The sequence below is a fragment of the Podarcis vaucheri genome, assembly GCF_965113315.1.
Source record: "Podarcis vaucheri genome assembly, chromosome: 2".
NCBI lineage: Eukaryota > Metazoa > Chordata > Lepidosauria > Squamata > Lacertidae > Podarcis > Podarcis vaucheri.
This window is the reverse complement of record NC_138760.1, coordinates 61,227,542-61,251,461: the sequence shown is the minus strand read 5'-3', so window position 1 is coordinate 61,251,461 and position 23,920 is coordinate 61,227,542. Positions and strand designations below refer to the sequence as shown.

General features: G+C 41.9%; 1 protein-coding gene and 1 long non-coding RNA gene across 4 annotated transcripts; both read right to left on the bottom strand.

Annotated features, from left to right (window-relative positions):
• Window positions 1–1,012: 1,012 nt before the first annotated feature.
• LOC309526350 lies at window positions 1,013–3,595 on the bottom strand. Its single transcript, XR_014216728.1, has 3 exons — window positions 3,570–3,595; window positions 2,909–3,048; window positions 1,013–1,408 (listed from the first exon to the last, which is right to left on the bottom strand). It is a non-coding gene; the product is annotated as an uncharacterized lncRNA (long non-coding RNA).
• Window positions 3,596–4,100: 505 nt separating this feature from the next.
• On the bottom strand, window positions 4,101–22,423 carry MEIKIN (meiotic kinetochore factor; the record flags this gene model as incomplete). 3 transcript variants are annotated; one of them, XM_082211645.1, is made up of 12 exons in its annotated part: window positions 4,101–4,337; window positions 6,693–6,818; window positions 8,950–9,102; window positions 10,814–10,908; window positions 11,669–11,724; window positions 12,625–12,661; window positions 13,294–13,413; window positions 14,192–14,332; window positions 16,290–16,350; window positions 17,345–17,423; window positions 17,867–17,957; window positions 22,240–22,423. In XM_082211645.1, 12 exons carry the CDS (start codon window positions 22,421–22,423, stop codon window positions 4,116–4,118), a joined length of 1,365 nt encoding a protein of 454 aa, XP_082067771.1. In that variant the 3' UTR covers window positions 4,101–4,115. The 3 variants fall into 3 exon arrangements, with proteins under 3 accessions (XP_082067771.1, XP_082067773.1, XP_082067772.1); XM_082211647.1 differs by lacking the exon at window positions 22,240–22,423 and adding an exon at window positions 20,112–21,183; XM_082211646.1 differs by lacking the exon at window positions 22,240–22,423 and adding an exon at window positions 19,556–20,105.
• Window positions 22,424–23,920: the final 1,497 nt, after the last annotated feature.

Sequence of the window (23,920 nt, the reverse complement as noted above, 5' to 3'; positions counted from 1 at the left end):
GACACCCTGCACAGCTACCTCATGCAGATGGTTCCTGGTTGGAATCAGAAACTTGTTGTCATTCAAAGTACGTTGCTGTGTTTGTGTCAACAGCATTGAAGGCCTCCATCAGAGGTGAATCTTCCTAGTGTGGTGACCTTGTCCTGTTTGATGTTTTGGAAAATAGCATCAAGGAAACCGTGCAGAGACTAAGCTCCACAGTCTAAATAAAGTTGTTAAAAAAGTAGCAAACCGTCAATCAGTGAGGATTATCTTCACCTTCTTGATTACTCTTCCAGAAATAATATCTTACCAAATTCATCCTTAGTCAGACAAGAGAAACTCATCCCCCCAGTACTTACTGAGCTTTAAGAATCTGATTCCAAAAAGTGGTTTTCAACAATTATATATACACTAGTGGCACAACTGCAACAAAGTACCACTAAGTAAATGTATGTAGAGTACCCTATAGTTTAGTGGCAGGTAGCACACACTGCAGGCCAGCAGCTGCATATTGTAACGTGGAAGCCCCATGCATACAAATATAATCAAGGAGACACTCTTAACGTATGTAAGGCTGATTGAAGTCCATAAAAGTACTTTGGCCTAAATTAGCATGACCACATCTTCATGGTAAAATATTAATCAAATCTGGTATTTTCATCAAATGCACCTTTTGAAACAATCTTAAAACGCCTTCGCCACTGGTGTTATTTGCACAGGAACATGTAGCATTGTGGATATTTTCTTCAAATGCACAGGTAACTTCTAGGTCAGCTTTGGCTTCACGAGGATGTGGAGCAAATGCAATAAATTATTCTTTCAGACTAATTTGGTTAATGCTGCTGTCTCCAAATCCAAGTTCTAGTACACTATCAATAAGAAGTGTGACAAGGTATGATATTCTGAAGACAGAAACTGTGAGATTGAACAGTTACCTGTAGACAACTATTTCACTATAACCCATGCACCATTCTAGAAGAATCGTTCTCCAGATTTTGTTTACATTTTGCACCCGCTTGAGACATCAACGTTCACTGTCAGTCTGAATTTATTTATTTTTGCATGTATCTTAGGTCTTCAAAATAAAGCTAGCTGAACTCTTTCTCCTTACATTCGTAGGGATGTCCACAGAACCTTATGTGATCAGCAGGTTTGACAGGAATCAAGGTGATTTCTAGGCACAAGACTAGTGGAAGTGTGGATGAGCCCTAAGAGACAGAGGTTCCATCCTGTGCTGATCTTCGTAGGTGCTTCCATATACTTCCCCCTTCTCCCAAGTAGCCTCCTGTGCAGGTAGCTGAGCACTTTGGTGGTAGCTCTGAAGCTTCTGCTAGTCTCCCCATCTTGGCTCCTGTGGTGTTGGGAGACAAGGGGGGGGGGGACACACGAAGAGATGGCCTGGAACCCAGTCAGCTGGTATGGTGAGCTGGAATAGGGATACAAAAATCTCTTCAGGATCACTGGTGCTGTAGAGATCTGCTGGGGAATTCTGATGTCCCTGTTCCTCCACTGAGGAGACCTCATATTCCAAGGATGGGAAGAGCTGAACAATGGCAAATTCACACACTGTAAACCTTACATCAGCTCTGTATTATCCCCATCTTGAAGAGTAGAATATTGGATGAAAGAGAGAATGCTGCTAGCTTGAGCTATCGGAAAAAGATTCCCAGCCTCAGTGCCCTTCTGGAAGGACCTAAAAAGTGGTTTCCACCCACTTATGCAACAGCACCTGCTCTCCCTGCACACCCCTCTCTCAATCGGTTCTGGGGTTTTCCCAACCCTCCGGAGCCAACAAGGAGGTGGTGTGGGGGGGGGGGGAGAAGAGAGGAAGTGGAAGCCCTGTTGTGTAGGCAAGACAACTTTCTTGGATACAACCCAATGGCTCCACTTACTCTTCTCTCTTTAACTGCAACTAGATGTAAAGAAATGAACAGGTAAAAAGTTATGCAGCATGGAGACAACGTATGATCTGCTAATATTTATGCGTCAAGATGCACTGTAAAAACACAGCTACAGGGGCTGGCTTAGGCTTCCAGAATGGCAGCTGAAAATAAGTAACAGGAAGCAGAGGCAGATACCAGAAGTTCAGGCTGGAATCAAGACTGAAATTCAGGCAGTTTGCATCACTTGAGTCTCCTGACTACTCTTTCCCTTTATATTATAAGTGAAAGTTAGTAATTAGCGTTAGACAATCCAGTCTTCCTCCTACTCTTTGTGACTCATGGTAGGGAGGGTGCACGCCGGTGGAAATGGTTTTCCACTTTAAACAAATGAAGACTCAAAATGTTTCCTTTGAACTTTCCTTTTATGTGTGCTTATGCAGTGGTGCAGATTTTGTGTTCAGTACAGAACTTGGGCAGCTTTCTGCCCACCACTCTACATTTTTTTTAAAAAAATAGGTTAAGCAGTTACACATAGAATTGTAAAGTCAATATCACGCTACTGACAAAACTTCATAGGGTACACTTTTTGTCCTAAGCGGGCAGACCACAGAGTCTACTTGCACAAAATGAGTAGGTAGGAACAGAGCATTTCTTATGCCAAATGTTAAAGGTTAGAACTTCATTCTGAATTCAGATGCAAGTAGCTTGACTCTAACAAAATGCATCTCGTTTTTCTACATATACGCATCTTAGCTTAATGTTTCAAATCCATATCCATATTCACACACGAGTCAGTTTCACAAGACCAGTTGATGTGAAATATTAAGATTTACAAGTAGATGCTGTTATCCTAAACTGGCTTAAACCGAAGCACTTAAATTTAAGTTTTGGAAATCAGGCTGAGAGCTACCAGAAGTATATTCAGCACACATTTTACAATAAAGAAGTGCTTTGCAATACAGGATAGCGGTATATACAAAGCATGAGGTAAAAGAATGACACTTGTACTAACTTTTATAATTCCTGATCTTATTTTTACCTACCAGAATATAGATTTCCAGAACTGCAAGTATTTTCAGAATCTCTTTTGAAGGTGTCATTAACTTTCAAACTTAATGAAGTCCAAACGTGCAGCTCAGCTTCTTCCTACCATTCCATGTTCTCAATTTCCCGTTTTTTTTCTCTTTTAACAAGTAAAGGAAATGTTGTACCCTTAGAGAACAGTCCATAAAAAAACAAAATACTTTCCCTCAAGGTAACAATAAAGGCCCCCAAACTATATTTTTCAGGTGTTTTAAATACTCTGTGACAATAAAGCTGCAGTTTAGAAGATCATGTACCACTGACAAACAAAATGTTTTGAAAAGTTAAAAAGAAAATAACTACTGAAATCACTGGGGCATCAGCATAATATAAAATCCCATTCATTCAGATAGGACTTAGGTGTCCATTTCTTTTTTCTTTTTTACTGAACCCATTGCCCATACAATGCAGCTGCAGGGCAGGCTTCCCCCCCAACCTGGTTTCCCCTCCAGATGTCGTTGGACTCTAAGTCCCATCATCCCTGACCACTGTCCATGCTACCTGGGATGGTGGGAACTGGGAGGGAGTCCAACAACATCTGGAGGACTGCTGCTGAGGTTTCTAGAAAGTGCTCCCCTCTCTTTCTCTCCCCTACCCCACATTACATGCAGCAGTGCTTACCTATTGTTCCTGTAGATCTAGTATTTGGTAATAAGATCTGAAAAAGAAATCAGTTTGCATTGGGAATTAATTTCAATTTCACTTTTTGGAGAAAACATATCACTTTAATTGACTTACAGAGCTATGCAATCTCCCTGCTTCTGCCACCCAGGAGACCCACCAGCATATCTACAACCTGGCCTAGAGGTGCCAGACAGAACCTGGGAATCTTCTTTCTGCATGAAAGCATCTCATCTACACTGGCAGTGGTTCTCCAGGGTTTCAGACTAGAGACATTTCCAGCTCTACCTGGGCAAGCCTGGGGTTGAACCCTGGAACCTTTTGCATACAAAGCAGATGCTCTACCATTCAGTTACATCTCTCACAATGTTTGAGAAATCATGGTTTGCCCAGTGACCTGGCAAGTTCTGGGCTGAGCTGGGCTTTGAACCCAAGTCCAAGCCCAATGTCCCCCAGCAATTTGTTTTGTAGATTCAAACAGAAGGGAAGTTTTGTGGCATGACCTATACTTACAAATAAGGATTCCTTCAGTCAAAAATAGGAACTTCAACAGTTGACAACAACCACCACCCCCCCAAACCTCTTCCTTGTGTAAGGAGTTCTCACAATAAATACATATTCTGTATCCCCTTGTCCTGCTTTACCTTCAGTTGCTCCTGGTGGGGGAAACTCTCTTTTTCTTTTCAGTGGGTGTTGGAGAACTTTCAGTGGTCTAGATCCTGGTGAAGCTTTAATGATACAGCAGATTTCTGGAGGGTTACGTAGACACTGAAAGAAATGGAACAAAACTTAGGCCATCCTACAAGGCATAGACTGGGCTTTGATATAGCACTGAATTGAAATCAAACCTTTATTAGGCATTATGGAAATAAAAACCGTAAGAAGGAAAATAACATGTAAAAGCCTTGAAATATATATAAAAAGGCAGCAGTTGGCTACAATCATATATATATATATATACATATAAAATCAGTGGTTTTCCTTGTTAACCTGCTCCTTGGAGGACTGCAGCCAAAAACTCGGCTACCCCCGCCATTACCCTTTGGTCAACGTCGGATAGGCAGAATCCCGCACATTCACCTTGCTGGGGTTCCAGACCACCCAAAAGAGGGGACAGCACGCGTTGACGGAGCGTACTGTACAATGGGCAATGAAAGAGAATATGCTCTACAGTGTCCGGGACATTCATAGAGCATCTGCAGAATCTCTTGTTTCTAGGGATGTTTTGATATCTTCCCCGGACAAATGCTGAGGGAAAGACATTCAACCGGGCCAGCATAAAAGCCCTACGTTGGGCTGGGATTATTAATTTAGGGAGTACTTTCAAGATGGCGCCGAGGTAAGACACTCTTATCGGAGCTCAAAGAACTCTTTTAACTAAATGCCCTTTGTTGCCGACTCCCCTCCTTCCTTTGGATTTTATTTCCTTTCATTATCTCGCTGTGCTTTTGAACATCTTATTTTATCCTCCTCGGTGCCGGGACCCAATGAAGTTATAGCACTGAATTATGAACCAATAGCTTTGGGCTCCTATGCTCCCTCTCCCCTTTTCTCCTCCAGAGTGGCCACGGGGAAGAACCTGGAAGCATTTGCTTCCACTTAAGCAAAGCAGAGTTCCTTTGTTTGCATCTTAACTCAGGAAACTCAAGAGTTCAAAAACAGTTAGACAGAAAGTCAGGATTGTAAATCATATTTGATCCTGACAAAGCATCATTTATGCTAGTCAGAGAACTCTCAAGTTTGAACATAATGAGGAATTATGATTAGTTTAAAAGCAAAAGCTTCCAGTCCCCTTTAAAGGTAAAGGTAAAGGACCCCTGACAGTTAAGTCCAGTCATGAACGACTCTGGGGTTGCGGCACTCATCTTGCTTTACTAGCCGAGGGAGCCAACGTTTGTCCACAGACAGTTTTTCTGGGTCACGTGGCCAGCATGACTAAGCCGCTTCTGGCAAAACTAGAGTAGCACATGGAAATGCCGTTTACCTTTCCCACCTATTTATCTACTTGCACTTTGACATGCTTTCAAACTGCTAGGATGGCAGGAGCTGGGACCGAACAACAGGAGCTCAGCTCACCCTGTCGCAGGGATTCAAACCGCCGACCTTCTGATCGGCAAGCCCTAGGCTCAGTGGTTTAGACCACAGTGCCACCCATGTCCCTGCGTCCAGTCCCCTTTAGGCTGTACCAAAGGAAAAGGAGAAGGGCGTTCACAAGCTCAAGGCTTGGTGCTGCTCATAAACGATAACACTAAACTATGGTTGTAATTTTAATATCTGGAAAAAGCCATGTTATGTGGGACATTCCGCCAACAGGAAGGTGTCCTAAATGTGTTCACTACAAACATACTCTTTTCACCCCCTACAGGCTCTGGGTGGAAAAAACCCTGGTTCTGCTATTTTTTCAGCAAAAGTGCATTATGGATGGTGCCAAAAGGTAGGGATGTACACAGCCCAAGCCCCACCCCCGATTCACCCTGAATCTGTACTTTACAAACTGTTTTTGAGACACTCTGTACTCTCTCCACTTTAATCTATACTTTGGGTTCCAACCGACACTGCATAAAACAAAGCTCTGTGTTCCCCCATTCACTGTACTAGAGATTCTTTACACATCTATTATTATTATTTTAGCCTTTGGATGAGATTTATGGGTCCAGGAGTGGATTAAGCTTTCCCAGTAGAAGACAAATTGGTCCAGCTGGTTTTTTGAATGGAAGTCAAAGGGATTCATTTTCCTTCATAATCCCTTATTGGTGGGTGGGGAGGAGTACTTCTTGTCTTAAAGTTTAAAATAATTAAAATGTGGCCAAGTACTGCGCATTCTTGCTTGTGCTTTTTTTTATATATATTTTTTTAATGCAGCTCCACATTGGACTTTCTTTGTGGCAGCAGCTTGTATAATCAAACAGGTTTAGGACAGGCCTCACAACATGACTTCGATTTAAATATCCCATTCTCACTTACCATAGATAGGCAATTTTGAGTTTTGGAATCATTTGATATGTTCTCCTGCCCTGTCTATTTAAAAGTATGTATACTCTCTCTCTCTCTCTCTCTCTCTCTCTCTCCTAAGTACGTGTGGTTAGCACTGCCGCAAAGGGAAAAATATAATAGAGATATAACCTGATGAATAACACTTTCTGGAGACAGGGAAGCAGGAATGACTTCTTTTGAATTTACATTTGAACGACTTGTGCTTGGCAAGGAAGCTTCACCGAGTGAGACTTTATGCACTGATGAAGAGTCCAACTATATCAAAACAAAACAAAAATGTACAGCACTCTCATTAATACGGATCTAAGATCCTTCAAATAAAAGGTGAAGCAAGCTTTCAAATGAGTCCCCTCCTGGCATCCTATACTTTGCATATACAGCCTGTCTGAGTCATGAGGAAGAATGACAATTAGCCTTCTCTTTGTCAGTACGTGACTGTCACAGGTCACTCAGCTTCTCTCTCCCAGCACACTGCTACAGCCCTAGGGGGTAACTGCAGTTGTTTGTCAGAAGAAAGACAAAAGGACACATGCATACTGCTTTTCTGAATTGAGCGGAACATTTAGTGTAATACTTGAGAATCTCTGAATATATACTTATCTGTCTTCAGGATGACCTAAACTACTGATAAGGCAAATGAAGGCAATCTTACAGTTTGTTTGTGCTTCTTTTCTTTCCTTTAAAAGAAAGCTAGTGTGGCACATTGAACGGAGTAGACCAAGAGTGAAATCCACACACTACCACGAAGCCATTCACTATCTCTTTTAAGCCTTTTGTGTATCTTAAGAGATGCATGTTTAATAATAATAATAATGATAATAATAATAATAATAATAATAATAATAATAATAATAATAATGAATTAGTAAAGAGGAAGAAAAGAAATTAGTTTGTGGTTTGAACAACAGGTAAGTGGAGATGTACAGCTTTTTCCCTACACTCTGGCCACCAGTACCGACATCTATTTTGCCACATATTTGGAAGCCGCAACGGTTATTTATGTGCAATTTTTATATGAATGCAAGTACTTTTCTTCCTGCATGATGATTATTTTCTACACAGGAAAGGTATTGCCTAAAGTGGCCCCCAGATTTCAAAACAGCTACTAGCACATACAGTACTGAGAAACATTTCAAAAGCCAGGAAATTTTGCAGATAAATGAGATATAGCTTTTGGCCCACAAAACTGGTTTGAAAATGGCCGCCTGAAACTGATAAAAACAACAACACCAAGACCCTGATGTTTTAAATATAAACACATTTCATTGCATCGTATCATTCACATGGAAATAAATGCAAATGGTTACATTTGTTTTGAGCTTATTTTGCTAAACTCTCAATCTTCTGTCTGTAGAAGTGCTGCACTTGTTAACAGCGCTTTATTCTTTCCTATGTTCACTGCTCTGGAACTGCTCTCCGATAGACAGACATAAAAGTTTATCAGAAGCAAAGAGGGAGAGCAATCTGTTCTGCTGTTAATTTTAAAATATTTAATTTCCTTCATATAAAACATCTACCTGCAGCCCCATCCAGTTTCCAAATTGAATTCCTTTATAAGAGAGAAATCCATTTTAAGCAGATAACCAGATTTTCCTGTAAACAGAATGCTTTGGTTGTATCGCAGGATACTCTGAATTCATTCTGAAAGCAAAATGTCAAGTGAACATGCCTGAGAAGACTCTGGGCTCATCCAGACTTCCTTTTGTGCTGTGTTTCTAGACATAGGTCTGTGTTTTAATGCCCCCCATCCAAGCACTTTTATTTTTGCGCCAGTTCTTTTCCTGCAAAGCCCCACTCTTTATCACTGAATCGGAGCGAATGGCAATTTGCCCAAAACCCGAATTGCCATTTGTTTTGATTCTGCATTAGAGTTTTCCTGGGGAAAGTGTGGGTGGGTGGGAAGTGCTCAGACAATGAGCTTTAAAGCCCAGACCTGTGCCTAGAAAGCAGGGGGCAAAAGTATGGAAGTATGGAAAAGCTAACTGAAGCACTACTTCCTGTTTCCTGAACACTAAATACACCTCTAAGTGGAACCACGCCAAATGGAGGAGAGACTCCCAATTTTGAAGAGCCAATTCAGCCCACAGACCACAAAAGGCTCATTCATATTGTTTAACATGACCCAGCCTCCCATCAGCCCTAGTCAGTGTGTCCAATAGTTAGAGACGATGGGAGCTGGGGTCCAACAACATCCCAAAGCCCCAGGTCTCCCGACACCTAGTTTAACTAGTGCCACTTTTGTCTTTTGCCAGCTTTTGCGTTGTAATTTCCCATAGCACCCACCATTCAGTATAGTTTCTGCATCTCTTAGCCTTGCAGCAGCTCTCTAACCCCCAAGTGCAGCACTCCCCATTCCCTTAAAGCTTAGCAGTTGAAAACAACTTACCATGCCAGTACCTGGCTGTGCAGAGCCTAAGGTTTCAGCTGCAATTCCGCAAAATTTGGCTGGACTCAATACATAAGGAGAGGATGAGGATGAGGATGAGGAAAACAGTACTCTTTTTGTGCACTTCATTTTCCTGGGTTGCTGATCTTTAGTCTACAGAAACATGAAGAATTGTATAGTAGTATCATCAACACTTGTAAAGGACGTACTTAAAAGTGTTTTAGACAGCATTTTGAGCAATTGAAGCGCTTTGTATACATCTCAGTAATTCTTATGAACAATAGCATGATGAAATTCTCACTTATTAGCCTCATGTTGCAGGGGAGGTAGAAAGAGATAGCAGCTTGCTGAAGGCCAACTAGTAATCTCATGGCAGAGGATAGATGAGATCAAGGTTTTAGTCGTTGCACTATACTTCATTAGGACTATAGGATCACATGACAGTCCCTGGAAGACGGCCAGCCAATAGAGTGCTTGACCCATTTTATGTTCACTAAAAACATGACATTTGTTCCAAATGATCTTAGCACAAGAACACTAACAATTCCCAATTCCAAAATCTCAGTGTGAGGACAAAAGGGCAATGTGAGGAGCAATCTAGATATCTGCTATGAAGCTTGTCTTTGCACAGTTTTTTCTTTTAACAAATAGCTTTCCTTTCATCATGAACAGAAGCCACCCTTTATTTTGATCAAGACCACACACACACACACACACACAAACATATTTGTAAAAGGAAAATTCTGCAAGTGAGTGGTTTGCCCCTCTACTTTGGCCTTCACTGAGCTCACACTGTCAACTATTTAATGAGTTACACAGAAGAAAAGATAACCACACCCACTTAGAAGAACAAGTAATAGCCACTGACTAGAGATTCTAGATGGGAAGTGGTTTCATATTATGTAAAAAGATTAGTTGAAAGATAAGCCGAGAGCACCTTTCTATAATATATGAAAAAACTGAATTTGTACCACTAGGGCCCAGTAAGTTTCTTTTGAGGATGCCTCAGGTATAGCAGCTTCCTTCTCCAAAGGTTTACCAAATTTAGAGCCTAAGTTACCAGAACATTTTTATTTGGGTGGCTATTTAAGACAGGTTAAAGGGACAACTTTAATTCTGCTATTTTATAATTGGATGTTCCAATGATTTCCACGAGGTCAACTTGAAATCCAACTTCAAAAGAAAGAAAACAAGAGGTGCTTAATCATTACCCACCCAAATAATTCAATGTACAATGGAACACAGAAAGCTGCCCCATAAAGTGCGTGGGGAGGACCAGGGAAGAATTGTGAGAGCAGAGTCAGCAAGCAGGGGAAGGGTTAACAATCCCACTGCGCCACCATAGCATGACCTATTCTGAAGTTGTAGCATCAAGTACAGCCCCCTTCACTCATCACTGGCACTAAGGTGCCGTCATGTGATTACTGCTTGAGCTCCTGCCCCTTGGTCAGGGTGACTGATCCAGGGTAACAGAATGCTCATCTAAACATGGGGCCAGGTAGTGTGCCAGGACTATAGCCCCATCCCCAGTAAACCCATGATGACCCCTTACTGGATTTTTTTTTTAAAAATGAATGAAAGGACTAATGTCAACTGAAGATTATTACCACACTTCTGTCCAGATTTATCTATAGGTAGGATGGATAAAATTATAGAATTGTAGAGTTGGAAGGGACCATGTGGGTCATGTAGTCCAACCCCCTACAATGCAGGCATCTTCTCCCCAACATGGCCTACGGCTCTGAGATTAAGTGTCTCATACTCTACCGAGCTATCTTTCCATTGTTGTGTCACTACAGTTAGTTGTCCACCACACCACTATCCCAATTCACACATGGCAACCTATGAACATTAAACTCGTCACCTTTTTTGTTTGTTTTTGAGGCAATAAGGAGGCTCCAAAAGATTGCAATTCAGGTGTCTTTTCCTTTGCAGGCAAAATTTTGCACACTTGTTTCCCTGAGAAAACAGGAAGAAAAATAATTCTTCAATTTGACTGTGCAAATTGGTCCAGCTACTTCTCTGTCTCAATTTTGTGCTGCAGTCTGGGGGTCATGGGCTGATCTGCAGTCATTTACTGGCTGATCTGCAGAGCCATTCATTCGGCCTCAATTTCTGAGCTTTTAACCACCCCTTAACACTATGTAGCTTGTCCTTTTCACTCAATTTTCTCTTTCCTTCCCCTTTTTTTAGTGGAAAGAGATTCTTAAATGGTATGTGTGTCTGCAAGTATGAAAATGGGGTGGGGGTGAGCTACTCTGGATGAATCACTTTTCAAGAGTCCACAAACACAGTTGCCATGGTAACCAGGAAGGACTGGGGTGCAGTCTGCAGCCAGGAGGAGCCACAGTATTTTGGTGTTTCGTTTTAAAAAACCGCCAGCATTTTCCCTGTTTGCAGTCAGTGTTCCTGCCATGCCTTGCAGCGTTCTAATTGCCTGACTGAGGAGGAAGAGGCAATGGCATGTTTACTTCCCTCATTCTGCTTTAGTGCTGGCTTCCATGTTCATCTCTTATCCGGCTCTGCAGCTGTTTGAGCTAAGGGAATTTCAATGCCAGGAGGGCCACCAAGCCAGGCAAAGAGGGGCAACCTTTCAGGGCCATCATTATACACAGGCCCTGTGGCCTGAACTTGTTATTTTAAAAGCACACAGCAAAAACAAATCTGCTAGTCGCGTCACATAACTTGCAACTTGTTTGTTTTAAATAACATTATTTACCTGCAACTACAGCTGAAACATCTGTCAATTCAGAACGTGATTTCTGCTTTGATAGCCTGCCACAGTAAAAAATAAAAAAAGACTGAAGTAAGAAAGTAGTTATATGCTTAGCTGCTCACAAAATTTCCATTAAGATCCAAGTGATTTCTTTCCTAATTGGCTAATATCACTTCAAATCTAGTGAAAATACACTGGCTAATGCGTCAACAGACCAATTAATATCTTCAATTTTGCCATAATAGGATGCTCCACCAATGTGCTCTCTTTGTGAGAGGGGATTTCCCTGGCTACAGCTGTTGCTTCTTAATGGCCATGGCTAAAGCAGTGCTTTATGTAGTTGCCACAATCAGAGTCATTACTCCGAGCAGTTGCATATATACTGTCTCTAAAAAAAGAGCAGTCACAAAAAAATATTGTTATGCGTTTGTGGGGTGCCTGAATTCCCTTTCTAATTCCTGGACCCTGCTTATAATTCCTGGGTGCCAGATACCCGACCCCCTCTCTCAACTCATAATTGGCTAGAGAGACAAAAGCCTTTGAAGTGGAGTTTTAGAATTGGAAGGAGAGCAGTTGTTTTTAGGATTGCAGTTGGGGATGACGTCGGTTGGAGAAAAAATAGTTGCCGGCTGTGTCAGCAAGCCTGAGAGAAAAGTGGCAGTCTGTTAAACATAGCAAGCTGACCAGAGGCTGATGGCTGATTTTTGCTGGCATCCAAGACTATGGCCATGGGAGGGGCAAGAACCTTTTGGAGTGTTAATGCTTTGAACCTCCCCATCGCAGACTCAGGTTGTATATAAAGTATGTGTAAATAAACCGTATATCCTAAAGACATCACAGCCTCCGCTGTGGCTCATTTCTTTAGAAACACAATCCCTGGAGAAGCACCTGGAACCCCTGGAATCTCACACCGCTCGGAGACTAGGATGGCATGTAACAATATTTTGCTTTGATATTACCTTGTAATGCTCTGGTCTTTTTTTCCTAAAGTGGTTTCTAGAAGAGATCAAATGTGAAGAGTGTGATCAAGGTAAGCTAGATCAATACAGCAGAACACAGGACTCATCCACACCTCTGCTTGTCCCATGCCCAGAAAGCACAGGTCTGAGTTTTTCTGCTTGTCCTGTGCTTTCAAAGCATGGGTCCAAGAGGATTTTCGCTTGCCCCTTGCTTTCCCTGGGATAATCAGCTGTTTAGCCCTGAACTGGAACAAACGTCAATTCACAGAAAAACGAACTGACATTTGTTCCAAGTGCTTTTTTTCAAGAAAAATAGGTGCTGGAGCTAACCATGAAGTTGTTATAGTAAGTTGCTGGGCAGCTGGGGCAGCCCTGAATAGATGCTGGTTTGACACAGGAGACGGACTGAAGAAAAGGATATATGAATTGGCCCCACCCTGTAGCTTGACCAATTGTGTCTAGGATGCTTAATCTTTCCTCTTCAAACCACTTTAGTCTTCCCATGGTCTCATCATCAAGCTGCTTTATTTCCAGACATTCAGCTCTGCCACTTGGAGTGTGGAAGCACCAACTCAAGTTCCCAACACCCTCATTTGCTCCCCTCTGCATCAAAGAAAGGTTTAAACTCAAGCTGGCAACCAAACACTTATGTAACATGTTCAAGGTTACCCAGTATCTGTGAAAGATTTGGCACATGTGGCATCTTGTCTATGTTGATGGCTTTGCTGGTATCCAAGAGGGTTGAATTCCTGTGCCCAAGGCATTCTTCTGGACCAGTGCTGCTTTTTTCTAAAACACATAACACAATATGGTTGATACCATCTTTCTGAAATGCTTGTAAGCTGATTGCATTTGTAAGCTGATCACTCTTGAAGAACCTCCACAGATTTCAGTTGGCTTGTTATGGCATAAAGTGTAAAGACTTTAGATCCCCTCCCTACAAAAAATTATTGAGAATGTAATTTGAAGCACTTGTTTAGCAATCAATGTGTGGTTGATTGCCCATTGCTGGGGTTAAGCCAATCAAAAAAATGTAGTATAGGTCAAGAATTGCCAAGGACACTCTGAACTCTAGCCTTGGATTAAATGGACATTCTCTGACCAAATTAAGAGGCATTTGGCAACAATCAATTAGCAAAGTTTTCCCCACTTGACTATATGATGGACTTGATTAATCAAATAAAAATGTAGTGTAGTCAGGCCTTACAGCAGGGATGGGGAGTCAATTGCTCTCCAAATGTTTTTCCTCTCTGGGATAGCTGAGTCAGTAGATCATGAGTGTCTTAATCTCAGGGTCATGGGTTTGAGCCCCATGTTGGGCAAAATATTCCTGCATTGCAGGGGGCTGGACTAGATGACCCTCGTGATCCCTTCAAACTCTACAAATTCTAAGATACTATGATCCCTGACTATTGGCCGTGCTTGCTGGGGCTGAAAAGAAAGCAACATCTGGAGGACTACAGGTTCCCAATTTCTGCCCTACATTCTGCAACTAAAAAATATAGATGCGTGCACACATGCTTTTCTCAAACGGTCACTCCCACATGTAGAGCATAAGCATGCATACCTAATGTGTTTTCATCTCTGAATATCTCAGGTGATGAATAAGTACTTGCTCCATCACTAGATTCTGTATTAGAGCACAGAGAAGACTCTTCATCCAAACACTGCAGCAGAAAATGTGAAACACCTGTGGGTAAAGTCATTCCTGGAAATAAAGGAAAAATGAGATCAGGACACTACTCAGTCTGAAAGTGCTCATTCAGGTACCCTTGATATGCTGGGCACCTATAAATGCATACAAATGTTAAGATCTGGGCTTCAGTTTGAAAAAAAAAATACACATCTCCAGTGGAGAGCTGAACTAGGAAAAACATTAGATATATGTATGTGTTTAATGTGATGCAGTTAAGACTGTATGTTATACAATATACAATATAGTCCTGCGAACACAAGAACAGAAGGCAGGCCACGTGAGAGAAAGATGGAGAAGAGCAACACTAATAGCTTCAATTGGATTAGTTTTCATTTTGTATTACGTTAAAAGGTAAAGGTACCCCTGCCCGAACGGGCCAGTCTTGACAGACTCTGGGGTTTGTGCGCCCATCTCACATCTATTGGCCGGGGGCCAGCGCTGTCCGGAGACACTTCCGGGTCACGTGGCCAGCGTGACAACGCTGCTCTGGCGAGCCAGAGCCGCACACGGAACGCCGTTTACCTTCCCGCTGGTAAGCGGTACCTATTTATCTACTTGCCCCCGGGGGTGCTTTCGAACTGCTAGGTTGGCAGGCGCTGGGACCGAGCAGCGGGAGCGCACCCCGCCGCGGGGATTCGAACCGCCGACCTTTCGATCGGCAAGCCCTAGGCGCTGAGGCTTTAGCCCACAGCGCCACCCGCGTATTACGTTACATGTCCTAAATTTCCTTTAAGGAGCTCCATGTGACATACATCCACATGGTTCTTTCTATCCCTCTTTTACCCTCACAATAACCCTGTGAGGGAGGTTTGATTGAAAGATGGCAACTGGGCCAAAGTAACCCAGTGAGTTTCATGGCTGAAAGCGCATTTGAACCATCGTCTCCTAGTCCAATACGCTAACCTCTGCACTTCTTTCTGTATACATGCAATGTTCAGCTTCCATCATAAGCAGTAATATATTTATTCTATATAAAAGAAATACTGTAGGTATCCTGGAAATGATAAACAGCACCACTTCTATGTAGTGCCATGGTTTAAAATGGTTAATTAAACTGAACAGAACAGGTTTATAATATATTAACAATTTTTCATAAGAATATTGAGGATTTCAACAAAGTAACTGGCGATCCCTTTTCTTCATCAGATGGGCAGTGGACCAAATGACCCAAAGTGCACAATATGATTAGGGTGGAAATAAGACTAGGACTTAGGTGCCATCAGCCACTGTGAGCAGTCAATTAAAAGGATGGTTGATGGGAATGAATATTAAGTTATTATCCACATATTTGGGCTATACAGATCTGCAAGGCATTAAAAGTTATATCCTGGTCTACAGACTGGTGCTCAAAATCTACTTGAATTTTTAGAAGTCTGTTATAATTAGTGATGTGAAGGCCTGGAATTCTTCCCCCCCCCCCAACCAGAAAAAATAGTGGGGGGAAGAACCTTTCCTCCAATTTTTCAGAAATAGGAAAAAACTGGAAAAACGTATTTCTGTGGTTTTTTTTTAAAGGTCTTCAAATCTCTAGTTATAATACACCAACCTGAAGCCCAAGCATTCAGCAAAGCTATCTAGAACACCCACTGGTATTTCTAGACCAGAGGTGAAGAACCTGTGGCCCTCCAGAGGTTGCTGAACTACAACTTCCAGCAGTCCAAGTGCTCAGGGATTATGGGAGTTGTAATTCAGCAACATCTGAAGGGCCAAAGGTTATTCGCTCCTGTTCACCCAATAATTCATTTTTTTTCTGCCTTTCTTCTTCTTATGTAGAAGGCTGAACAAGAAACACTAGTGATATGAATTGCTCCTGAGGAAAGCTTCAGCACTGGCCACAGAGTTGGGTTGGGGGAATTAAAATTGGGTTGGGGGAACTAAAATATTAACATGAGGACTAGTCACATTAGGGAACTTGGAATAATATTTAGAAGAATACAGTTCCTGATCCAGTATGCTTAAGCATACTCACCTGATGTAGTTTCACTATATCTCGCACTCTCTTTACTTGCAGAGCTTAAATGCAAAGAATCCTAAGAACAACAGTGAAAGATGCAGATGACAAGGTATGACGTAGATAAAACTGTGATTTCCCTTATGACCATACAAAATTCATGAAAATAATTTCTCAGAAAGAAACAGTTCTGCACAGTTTTGTCATTAACAAAATATTCCTTAACATTGATCAGAGCAACTCTTGGATTTGAAATGTATTATCAATGGCCACATGGAAGCAATTTTAAATTATGTAAATTGTTCATCTGCAGAAGGTCATCAAGCAGAATGGGAGAATTTCTCATTCACCACAAAGCCCCAGAATTTCTTCCAAGCACAGTCTCTGTTAAGATCAGAGGTTCTGTGTGGAGACTAACATGACAGAGAGAATAATTTAAAGCTGAACCCATATGGTGGTTATTTCCTGGGCACTGAACCTCTATAGTGGTATTGTCAACTTGTATAAATTTCATTGTGATTGATGCACATTTCCAGCCACTATCCAAGTCAATGTGAATAGAGCATAACCATGAACTTGCCTGGACAATATTCTTAGGTCTTTATGACAATTCATCTGTTCTACACCAACCACTTGAAACAGTATGACTTCTAATATTCCTCCACACTAAAATTCTCCCAGCAATCAGAGACGCTGGTACACTAATTATGCTGGTGACTACTGCAAACCCTGATATTTCCACGTACCTCAGAGAGATGGATTTGCCCCCACTTTAAAGTCAGAACCACAGAATACATACAGAAACAACCTGGTGCTTTCCATATATTTTGAATTATAACTCCCATCATCCCGGATCACTTACCATGCTGCCTAGGAGCTAGCATGGTTTAATTGTGATTTTGGCTTAGTGTGATGTGCAAAGCAGCTCCATGACACACCACTGGCTGCATACAAAATACTGTATATGTATTTTGATTGGCTGGACTCTGAAGGTGCAGCAGTCTTTCGTTTTTACCCTACTAGTAGTACATAGATTTGTTGGGATTTAAGAGGTTTAACAATTAAATACATACCTTTAATACAGCAGTGCCCATTTTATTGATACTTTTATTCACCTCCATGTTTCTGTTTTCATTTTCATTTAATTCAGTGCTATTTGGGGGGGGGGGAATACAGCACAATTACGGGTCTGTATTTTTCATAGGCAATTTCAAACCAACTCTGATATCTGGAATTTCTGAGAAGAATGACTTCTCTTAATTTGAACTTAAATCAACTAACAACAGAAATTGGCATTATTATTGCTCTGGGGATGTTGCCCAAAACAAGGCAAGTCCTTCCTGTCCTGGCCATAACGCCTATAAATACAATTAAAGCTGAACTGCATCATCATATTGACAGTTTCTAGACTGGTGGTGTGGAACTTGGTGCTTTCCAGAAGTTGTTGGACTCCAACCCATCAGCATAGCCAATTGTCAGAGTTGATGGGATTTGTAGTCCAACAACATCTATGTGGACTCAGTTGGGGCCTCAAGTGCCCAAGACCTTTCCCCAGATCCAATAATAGAATAACTGGAATGGTTGTTATAACATACCTTTGTTCCACTGAAAGGCAGTCCATCTGGGTCACCCCAGAGGCTTCTTGAATTTTGGGCAATGCTTTTGTAATGGCATTTCCAATTTGTCCTACAGGGATAAAAAAGTGAATGTTTAGCCAAACACAGGATTATGATCCAACAGAACAAATCTTGTATAAACTGTATAAACTTATATTAACCTAAAGTCCTACATTACCCAAAGGATTTGTTTTGATGTAAAGAGAGAGAGTAAGAATCATTTCTTTATGTTAAGACGTCACAGTTGTTTGGCATTCACCCAATTTGTATACAGGTGCTGAGTGAAGGGCTTCAATGTAATTATTTCTGGTGGCCCGAGTATGTACAAAATTCAAACCAAGATATGCACATTCCTCCATGACTGTTTGAGATTATTTATATTGAACAGGGAATGTACACAGTTTCTTCTTCATGGATTATGTGCACATTTTCTTTGAGTGTATATTAACCACTCAACCTACATTTCCATAGATACATACACACACACTTACACACACACAAGGGGTTCTGCCCATGCTCACTCTGCTCACCAACCCCCTAGCCAACTACCCATTCTTTAAACTTCACCCATAAACCCCATAGTTTGTCCATCCCCCTCCATGCTGCCCACCTGACATCATAGTGATACCAGGCAATGTTTCCCTTTGAAGCCCTGATTGTTGGGACTTCAAGTGACCCACGGGGCTTTCAAACCTTGGGGGCAAGGGTTGAAGGAGATGGTGCGCTGGATGCAAGCTCCCATCTACCCATCAGATTACCAAACATGCCTGAAGAGAGGTTTAATGGAGAGGGCCTTCAAAGAGCCTCTTGCTAAACTGCTTGGTGAAACACCCTTCCCTGCTGCAATTGCATTTAATGGAGGGCGGCAAGCACTTCACCCAGCAGGTTGAAAACACTGGGTGAAGGGCCTATTACCCTTCTGTTAAACCTCACTGCGGGATCGTTTATTGGAAGGGGGTGCTCCATTAAACAGTTTGCCTGGGCTGGCCTGCCATTCCTCACTCTGCAATTGGTGTGGCTCCCTAGCATGTATGGGAATAAGGGGTGATATGATAGTCATGTTCAAATATATAAAAGGATGTCACATAGAGGAGGGAGAAAGGTTGTTTTCTGCTGCTCCAGAGAAGCGGACACGGAGCAATGGATCCAATACAAGAAAGAAGATTCCACCTAAACATTAGGAAGAACTTCCTGACAGTAAGAGTTGTTCGACAGTGGAATTTGCTGCCAAGGAGTGTGGTGGAGTCTCCTTCTTTGGAGATCTTTAAGCAGAGGCTTGACAACCATATGTCAGGAGTGCTCTGATGGTGTTTCCTGCTTGGCAGGGGGTTGGACTCGATGGCCCTTGTGGTCTCTTCCAACTCTATGATTCTATGATTCTATGATATGCAGGTCTAGTTCATATGTCACAGTAACTACATGGTTTGTTCTTGGCTGCAGCTCATGGTAAACGAGGAAAGAGCTTACCCGTGAGCCTAGGTTTGTATGACAAGCTAAGCCAATCCAAACTCATCACAGTACAGGAGTAAAATGACTTGGGGGAAGTAAGGCAGCTGTGAGATTCTCTTCAGGAGTCTGCACAGCCCTGATACACCATAGTTTGGCATGCAAACAAAGCAAAGACATATGCACATACAGTTGGGTGCATTAAAAAGCAAGTTAACTCACCCTGAACATATTCTCTTCAAGGTCAGTAGATTACTCCACATTTGTTTTGTTTGTGTATCAGCTAAGGACAACACAACTCTAGCAAGTCAACAAAGAATGAGCAAAAGAAAACCAGGGAGTTACACTAGAATGGAATTACTGCTCTCAAAAGGAAAGTCCTGGTACAACTGTGAAATCAAGACACCTGTTAAACTCTCATTCTCCAGAGATTTGCAGGAACAACTCCTTTGCACCTTTTAATTTTCATCAGGTTTTGCTATCAGTTTCTTTAAAAAAGAAATTAAGGCCATCCCCTTGATACTCCCAAGACTTAGTACAATATCAGAAGGCAAAAAGCTCCCCCTACTGACAGTCCAATTTAATGCACTTGGTAAACCAAGCCTATCTGGATCAAAGACTTTTGCTGCGCAGTTTTAAGAGCTGTTGAGGTAGAAACAGTGCTTTTTTTTCTTTAAAAAACTGTTTAGGGGTACTCTCATTTTCCTACTCATATTGAAATACTGCCCCCTCAATGAGGCCAAACCTAGATTCACAAAATGTTTAGGGGTATGCGTACCTCTGCGTCCCCCAAGAAAAAAGCACTGGGTAGAATAATCATCAACAGGTTACATTTCCACCTATTCTTCACACAGGTAAATACTCCATATGGTAAGACTGCAGCCATACTTAGTCTTTATCCTCCTCCCCCTAACAAGGATCTTTTTGTCATGCGACTGAGGGATATGTCACAATAAAGCAACACTTTACCTCAAAAATATTTGAGAATAATCTGCAAATCCCTCTGGGAACAACAGGATTTAAGCAGAGGTGGATTTAGGGCAGCATGACTGGTTCTACCGCAATAGGGGGAACCACAACTATGATGTACTGAATTGAGCCAAACAGGTGGTTAGAGGAAGGGGGGTGCTGAATTTTGGCTGCCCACAAGGCGACACTGAAATCTGAAAGACCAAAGTCCACCACTGACTTAAGTGTGCATAACTATATTCAGATTTACCACCTGCTCTTTGCATTTCAAGAGGGGCAAATTATTTTGGCGACAGATGAGAACAGGTGTTGTTGTCAGTGGCACCCACACACAATTTATAAAAATGGCTGTTTCTAAACATTACAGGTGTAGGGGAAATAATTGTGTACACCATCAAAAATTTCTAAAAGAGGAGACTTGGATGAACCACCACTCTTGAATGGCAACATCAGTGTTCTGTTTGCATAAAGTCCGTATGTACGTTATGTATGTATGCATGCATGCTATGTATAATATTTATAGAAAACTCCCTCAACATAAAGTATCAACAAAATATGCATGTACAATAAAACATATACCATAAAAATATAAAATAATCACAAAATGGGTGGCTCATCTTCAAAAGTTTAAGCAGCTGCATAGGCCTTCTGGCATAAAAAGATCTTCAAGAGATGCCTGAAAATTAACTGTGAGAATGCCTGAATAATCTAGGCTGGAAGAGTTCACAGAATGGAACCAGGTATCCTAAATGCCTAAATTCTCGTTGAAGTCAATCAGGCTTCTGAAATATGGGGGACAACCAGCAGTACTTCTCCAAATTATCTCAGTGAGTGAGCTGGTATATAAGGGTTAAGGGAAGCATTATGGTATCCTGGACTCACATTGATCAGGGCTTTGTATAAGAGAACGCTGGACCTGGTCTGGGAGCATATGGGCAGCCAATGCAGGTGTTTCAGCAGAATGCTACAAACCTACTCCTGAGAAGACATAGGGCTGCTCCACTAGACTTCTAATGTCAGTTTGGGGCACACTACATCACCCCACAAATCCTAGCATGCAGCAGCAAACCATATGTGAACACACAATTGCGTACAGGAGTCTTTGCCCACTGTAAGAGAATGGCGTTGAGCAGAGGAGCCCCAGAAAGCACCATAAATTTAGAAAGTGGCCTGAGAGGGTGGGGATTCAACAGCTTGGAAAAACACCAGGTGATAGGAGTGTTGCTTTCAAAAGCAGTGAGAACCTTGGAAAAAGCAAAACAGCAACTGGCTCAAGACCCAATCTTATGCCTGTTTACCAAGAAGTAAGTTTCACTAGGTTCAATGGTGCTTGCATCCTAAGACAGGATTCCACTGTGAGGTGGCTCAAAGGGTAGGATTCATCCTTGTGTGCCCTGGGGACAGTTGATTTGTATTTGCAGCTGGTGATTTTTAGCTGGGATGGTAAAGACTGACATCAGGACCGAGTTCACTGTTGACATTCAGTGTTGCAGAAGGAGCACATTCTGGAGTAATGAGCTCAGTGTTGTCAGGGTCTGAGCAACTGTGACAAAAACTATGAATACAAACCAAACTAAGGAAAGCAATGAGCCCCATCTCTGTGCCCCATGTAATGCATTTAGCAGGCCAAGCGGCTTTCTACAATACTCATCAAGACATAGCAGGTGAGATAAGCCCCCAACACATTCACAAACACCTCACCCTCTTCCCCACTACCAATTTCACCAATAAAGTGTTTCCATTAAGAGTGACTACATTAAGAGTACATAAAGTGACTACATTAAGAGTACATTCTCACCCCTACACATTTTTAGACAGTACACAGTAGAGTAGTTAGGGCCTTTGTGCCACTACGCAAAGACACAATAAATATTGTAATTAATCCAGACAAACAGGGATGTGATGGGGAAGGACAAGGTAGTTGCATGAACAATTACTTCTGACATGAGATTCCTGCCGAGGTCCAGAAAGCAGATCTAGGCGCAGCCGACTCCCTTTGGCTTTAGCATTCCTTGCACCTACAGCAGCAGATGCTGCCACAGCTGGGATAGGAGATGCACAATGGACATTTTGTTGAGCCCGCTTCTTCCGGGAATAGGAACGCAATTTCACCCAGTCCATCCTCTTTATTTTCTTTTCCTCACAACAATGCTGCCTACAAAGCGGTAAGAGGCAATACTAAGAAAAGAGGTTCTGACAAGTAAAATATAATCTAAGCATAGATGCCAGGAAAAACCAAAACCATGACCTTTAGGGAAGGGAAGAGTCTTATTGGTGGATTGCTGGCTTTCTTGAAACTTGTTTAAGCTCCTGTGGTTTATGCCCTGAAGGATTAAACAAATCCATATTTACCCCTGTATTACCCAATATTACCTCACTGTATAAAGGGGCTGTCAGCCCCACAGAACAGAAATGTTTTCACTGGAGCTCGGTGTGCCAGAGAGTATGTTCAATTCTAAACCCAAATATCAAAGATCCCTCACCAAATGAAATACACATACACACTTCAAAAACAAACATTGTCTAGAATATAATTTCAAGCGCCAAACACCCTACACTCAAATTACTATATAAACCTTTGGCAGTTTTTTCTTGCATGAATCCACAAAGAATCCTGGGAGCTGTCGATTAGTAAACAAGACTGAGTTATTGGTTAAAGATCCCAAGCATTTCCATCCCTCAGACTATAGTTTCTGCTTCCTGAAGTTCTATGGGGAAATGGGATTACTATTAAGCTGGTTTAAATCTAGTTATGATAGTATTTTGTTGCTGAATGTTACCACCTCCTTCGCTCCACACTTATACCCTTTCTGCAACACATACCTAAAAATCACCTACTTGCTACTGTTCCCTACCCTGTGAATAATTTTTTTGAAGGTGCTGACTATTTTCTGTCAGGCAGGCAGCCCTGCTTCCCTCACAGAACTACACTTCCCAAGGTTCCTCAGGCTGCAAGCTACCTCCAAACCCACTTTTTGTTTCAGCGTGGATATGCCTTTAACTGTGACTGCCTGCAGTGCTATGGGCAAAAGATCATGCAACCAAGCAAAAAGAAAATGAAACATTTGGATTAAATAAATACAAATACTGCCTGAGCAACTGAGAGGAGGCAGCGGTCTCGCCTCAAGGTATCCCCCTTCCCCTACTGAGAACTGCCTCAGGTTTCAAATTCAGCCCCATTCTGAGAGAACACAAATTTCTGGCGTGGCAGAAATAAAGGAGTCAAACCAAAACGCAGGTCACAGGACCTGATCCATACCTGCATCTGTGTTGATAAATACTTTAAGTCAGGGGTCCCCTGCAGGCCTCGAGCCCCTTCTATTTTTACCTGTAGGAGGCATTTTCAACCGTTCGTCCATTTTCCTTTCTTCTTCCCAGAATACCTCTAGGAGGACTCCCAAATTTATTAGAAAAGGGAGAGGGTGGGGCAGGTAGAGGCCAAGAGTTAGCTTTGCCTCCCAGCCAAACCGTCTTAAATTTGGGATGGAAAAGAGAAAAACACTGAAAAGAAGAAAAATATAATTTTTGAAAGAGAGAGAACTGTCACTGTCTGGTAAGAAAGAAAACTGTCACTGCATGGTGAGGTTGTGTGTGCTTTCCTTTATGTTTTAGATTATT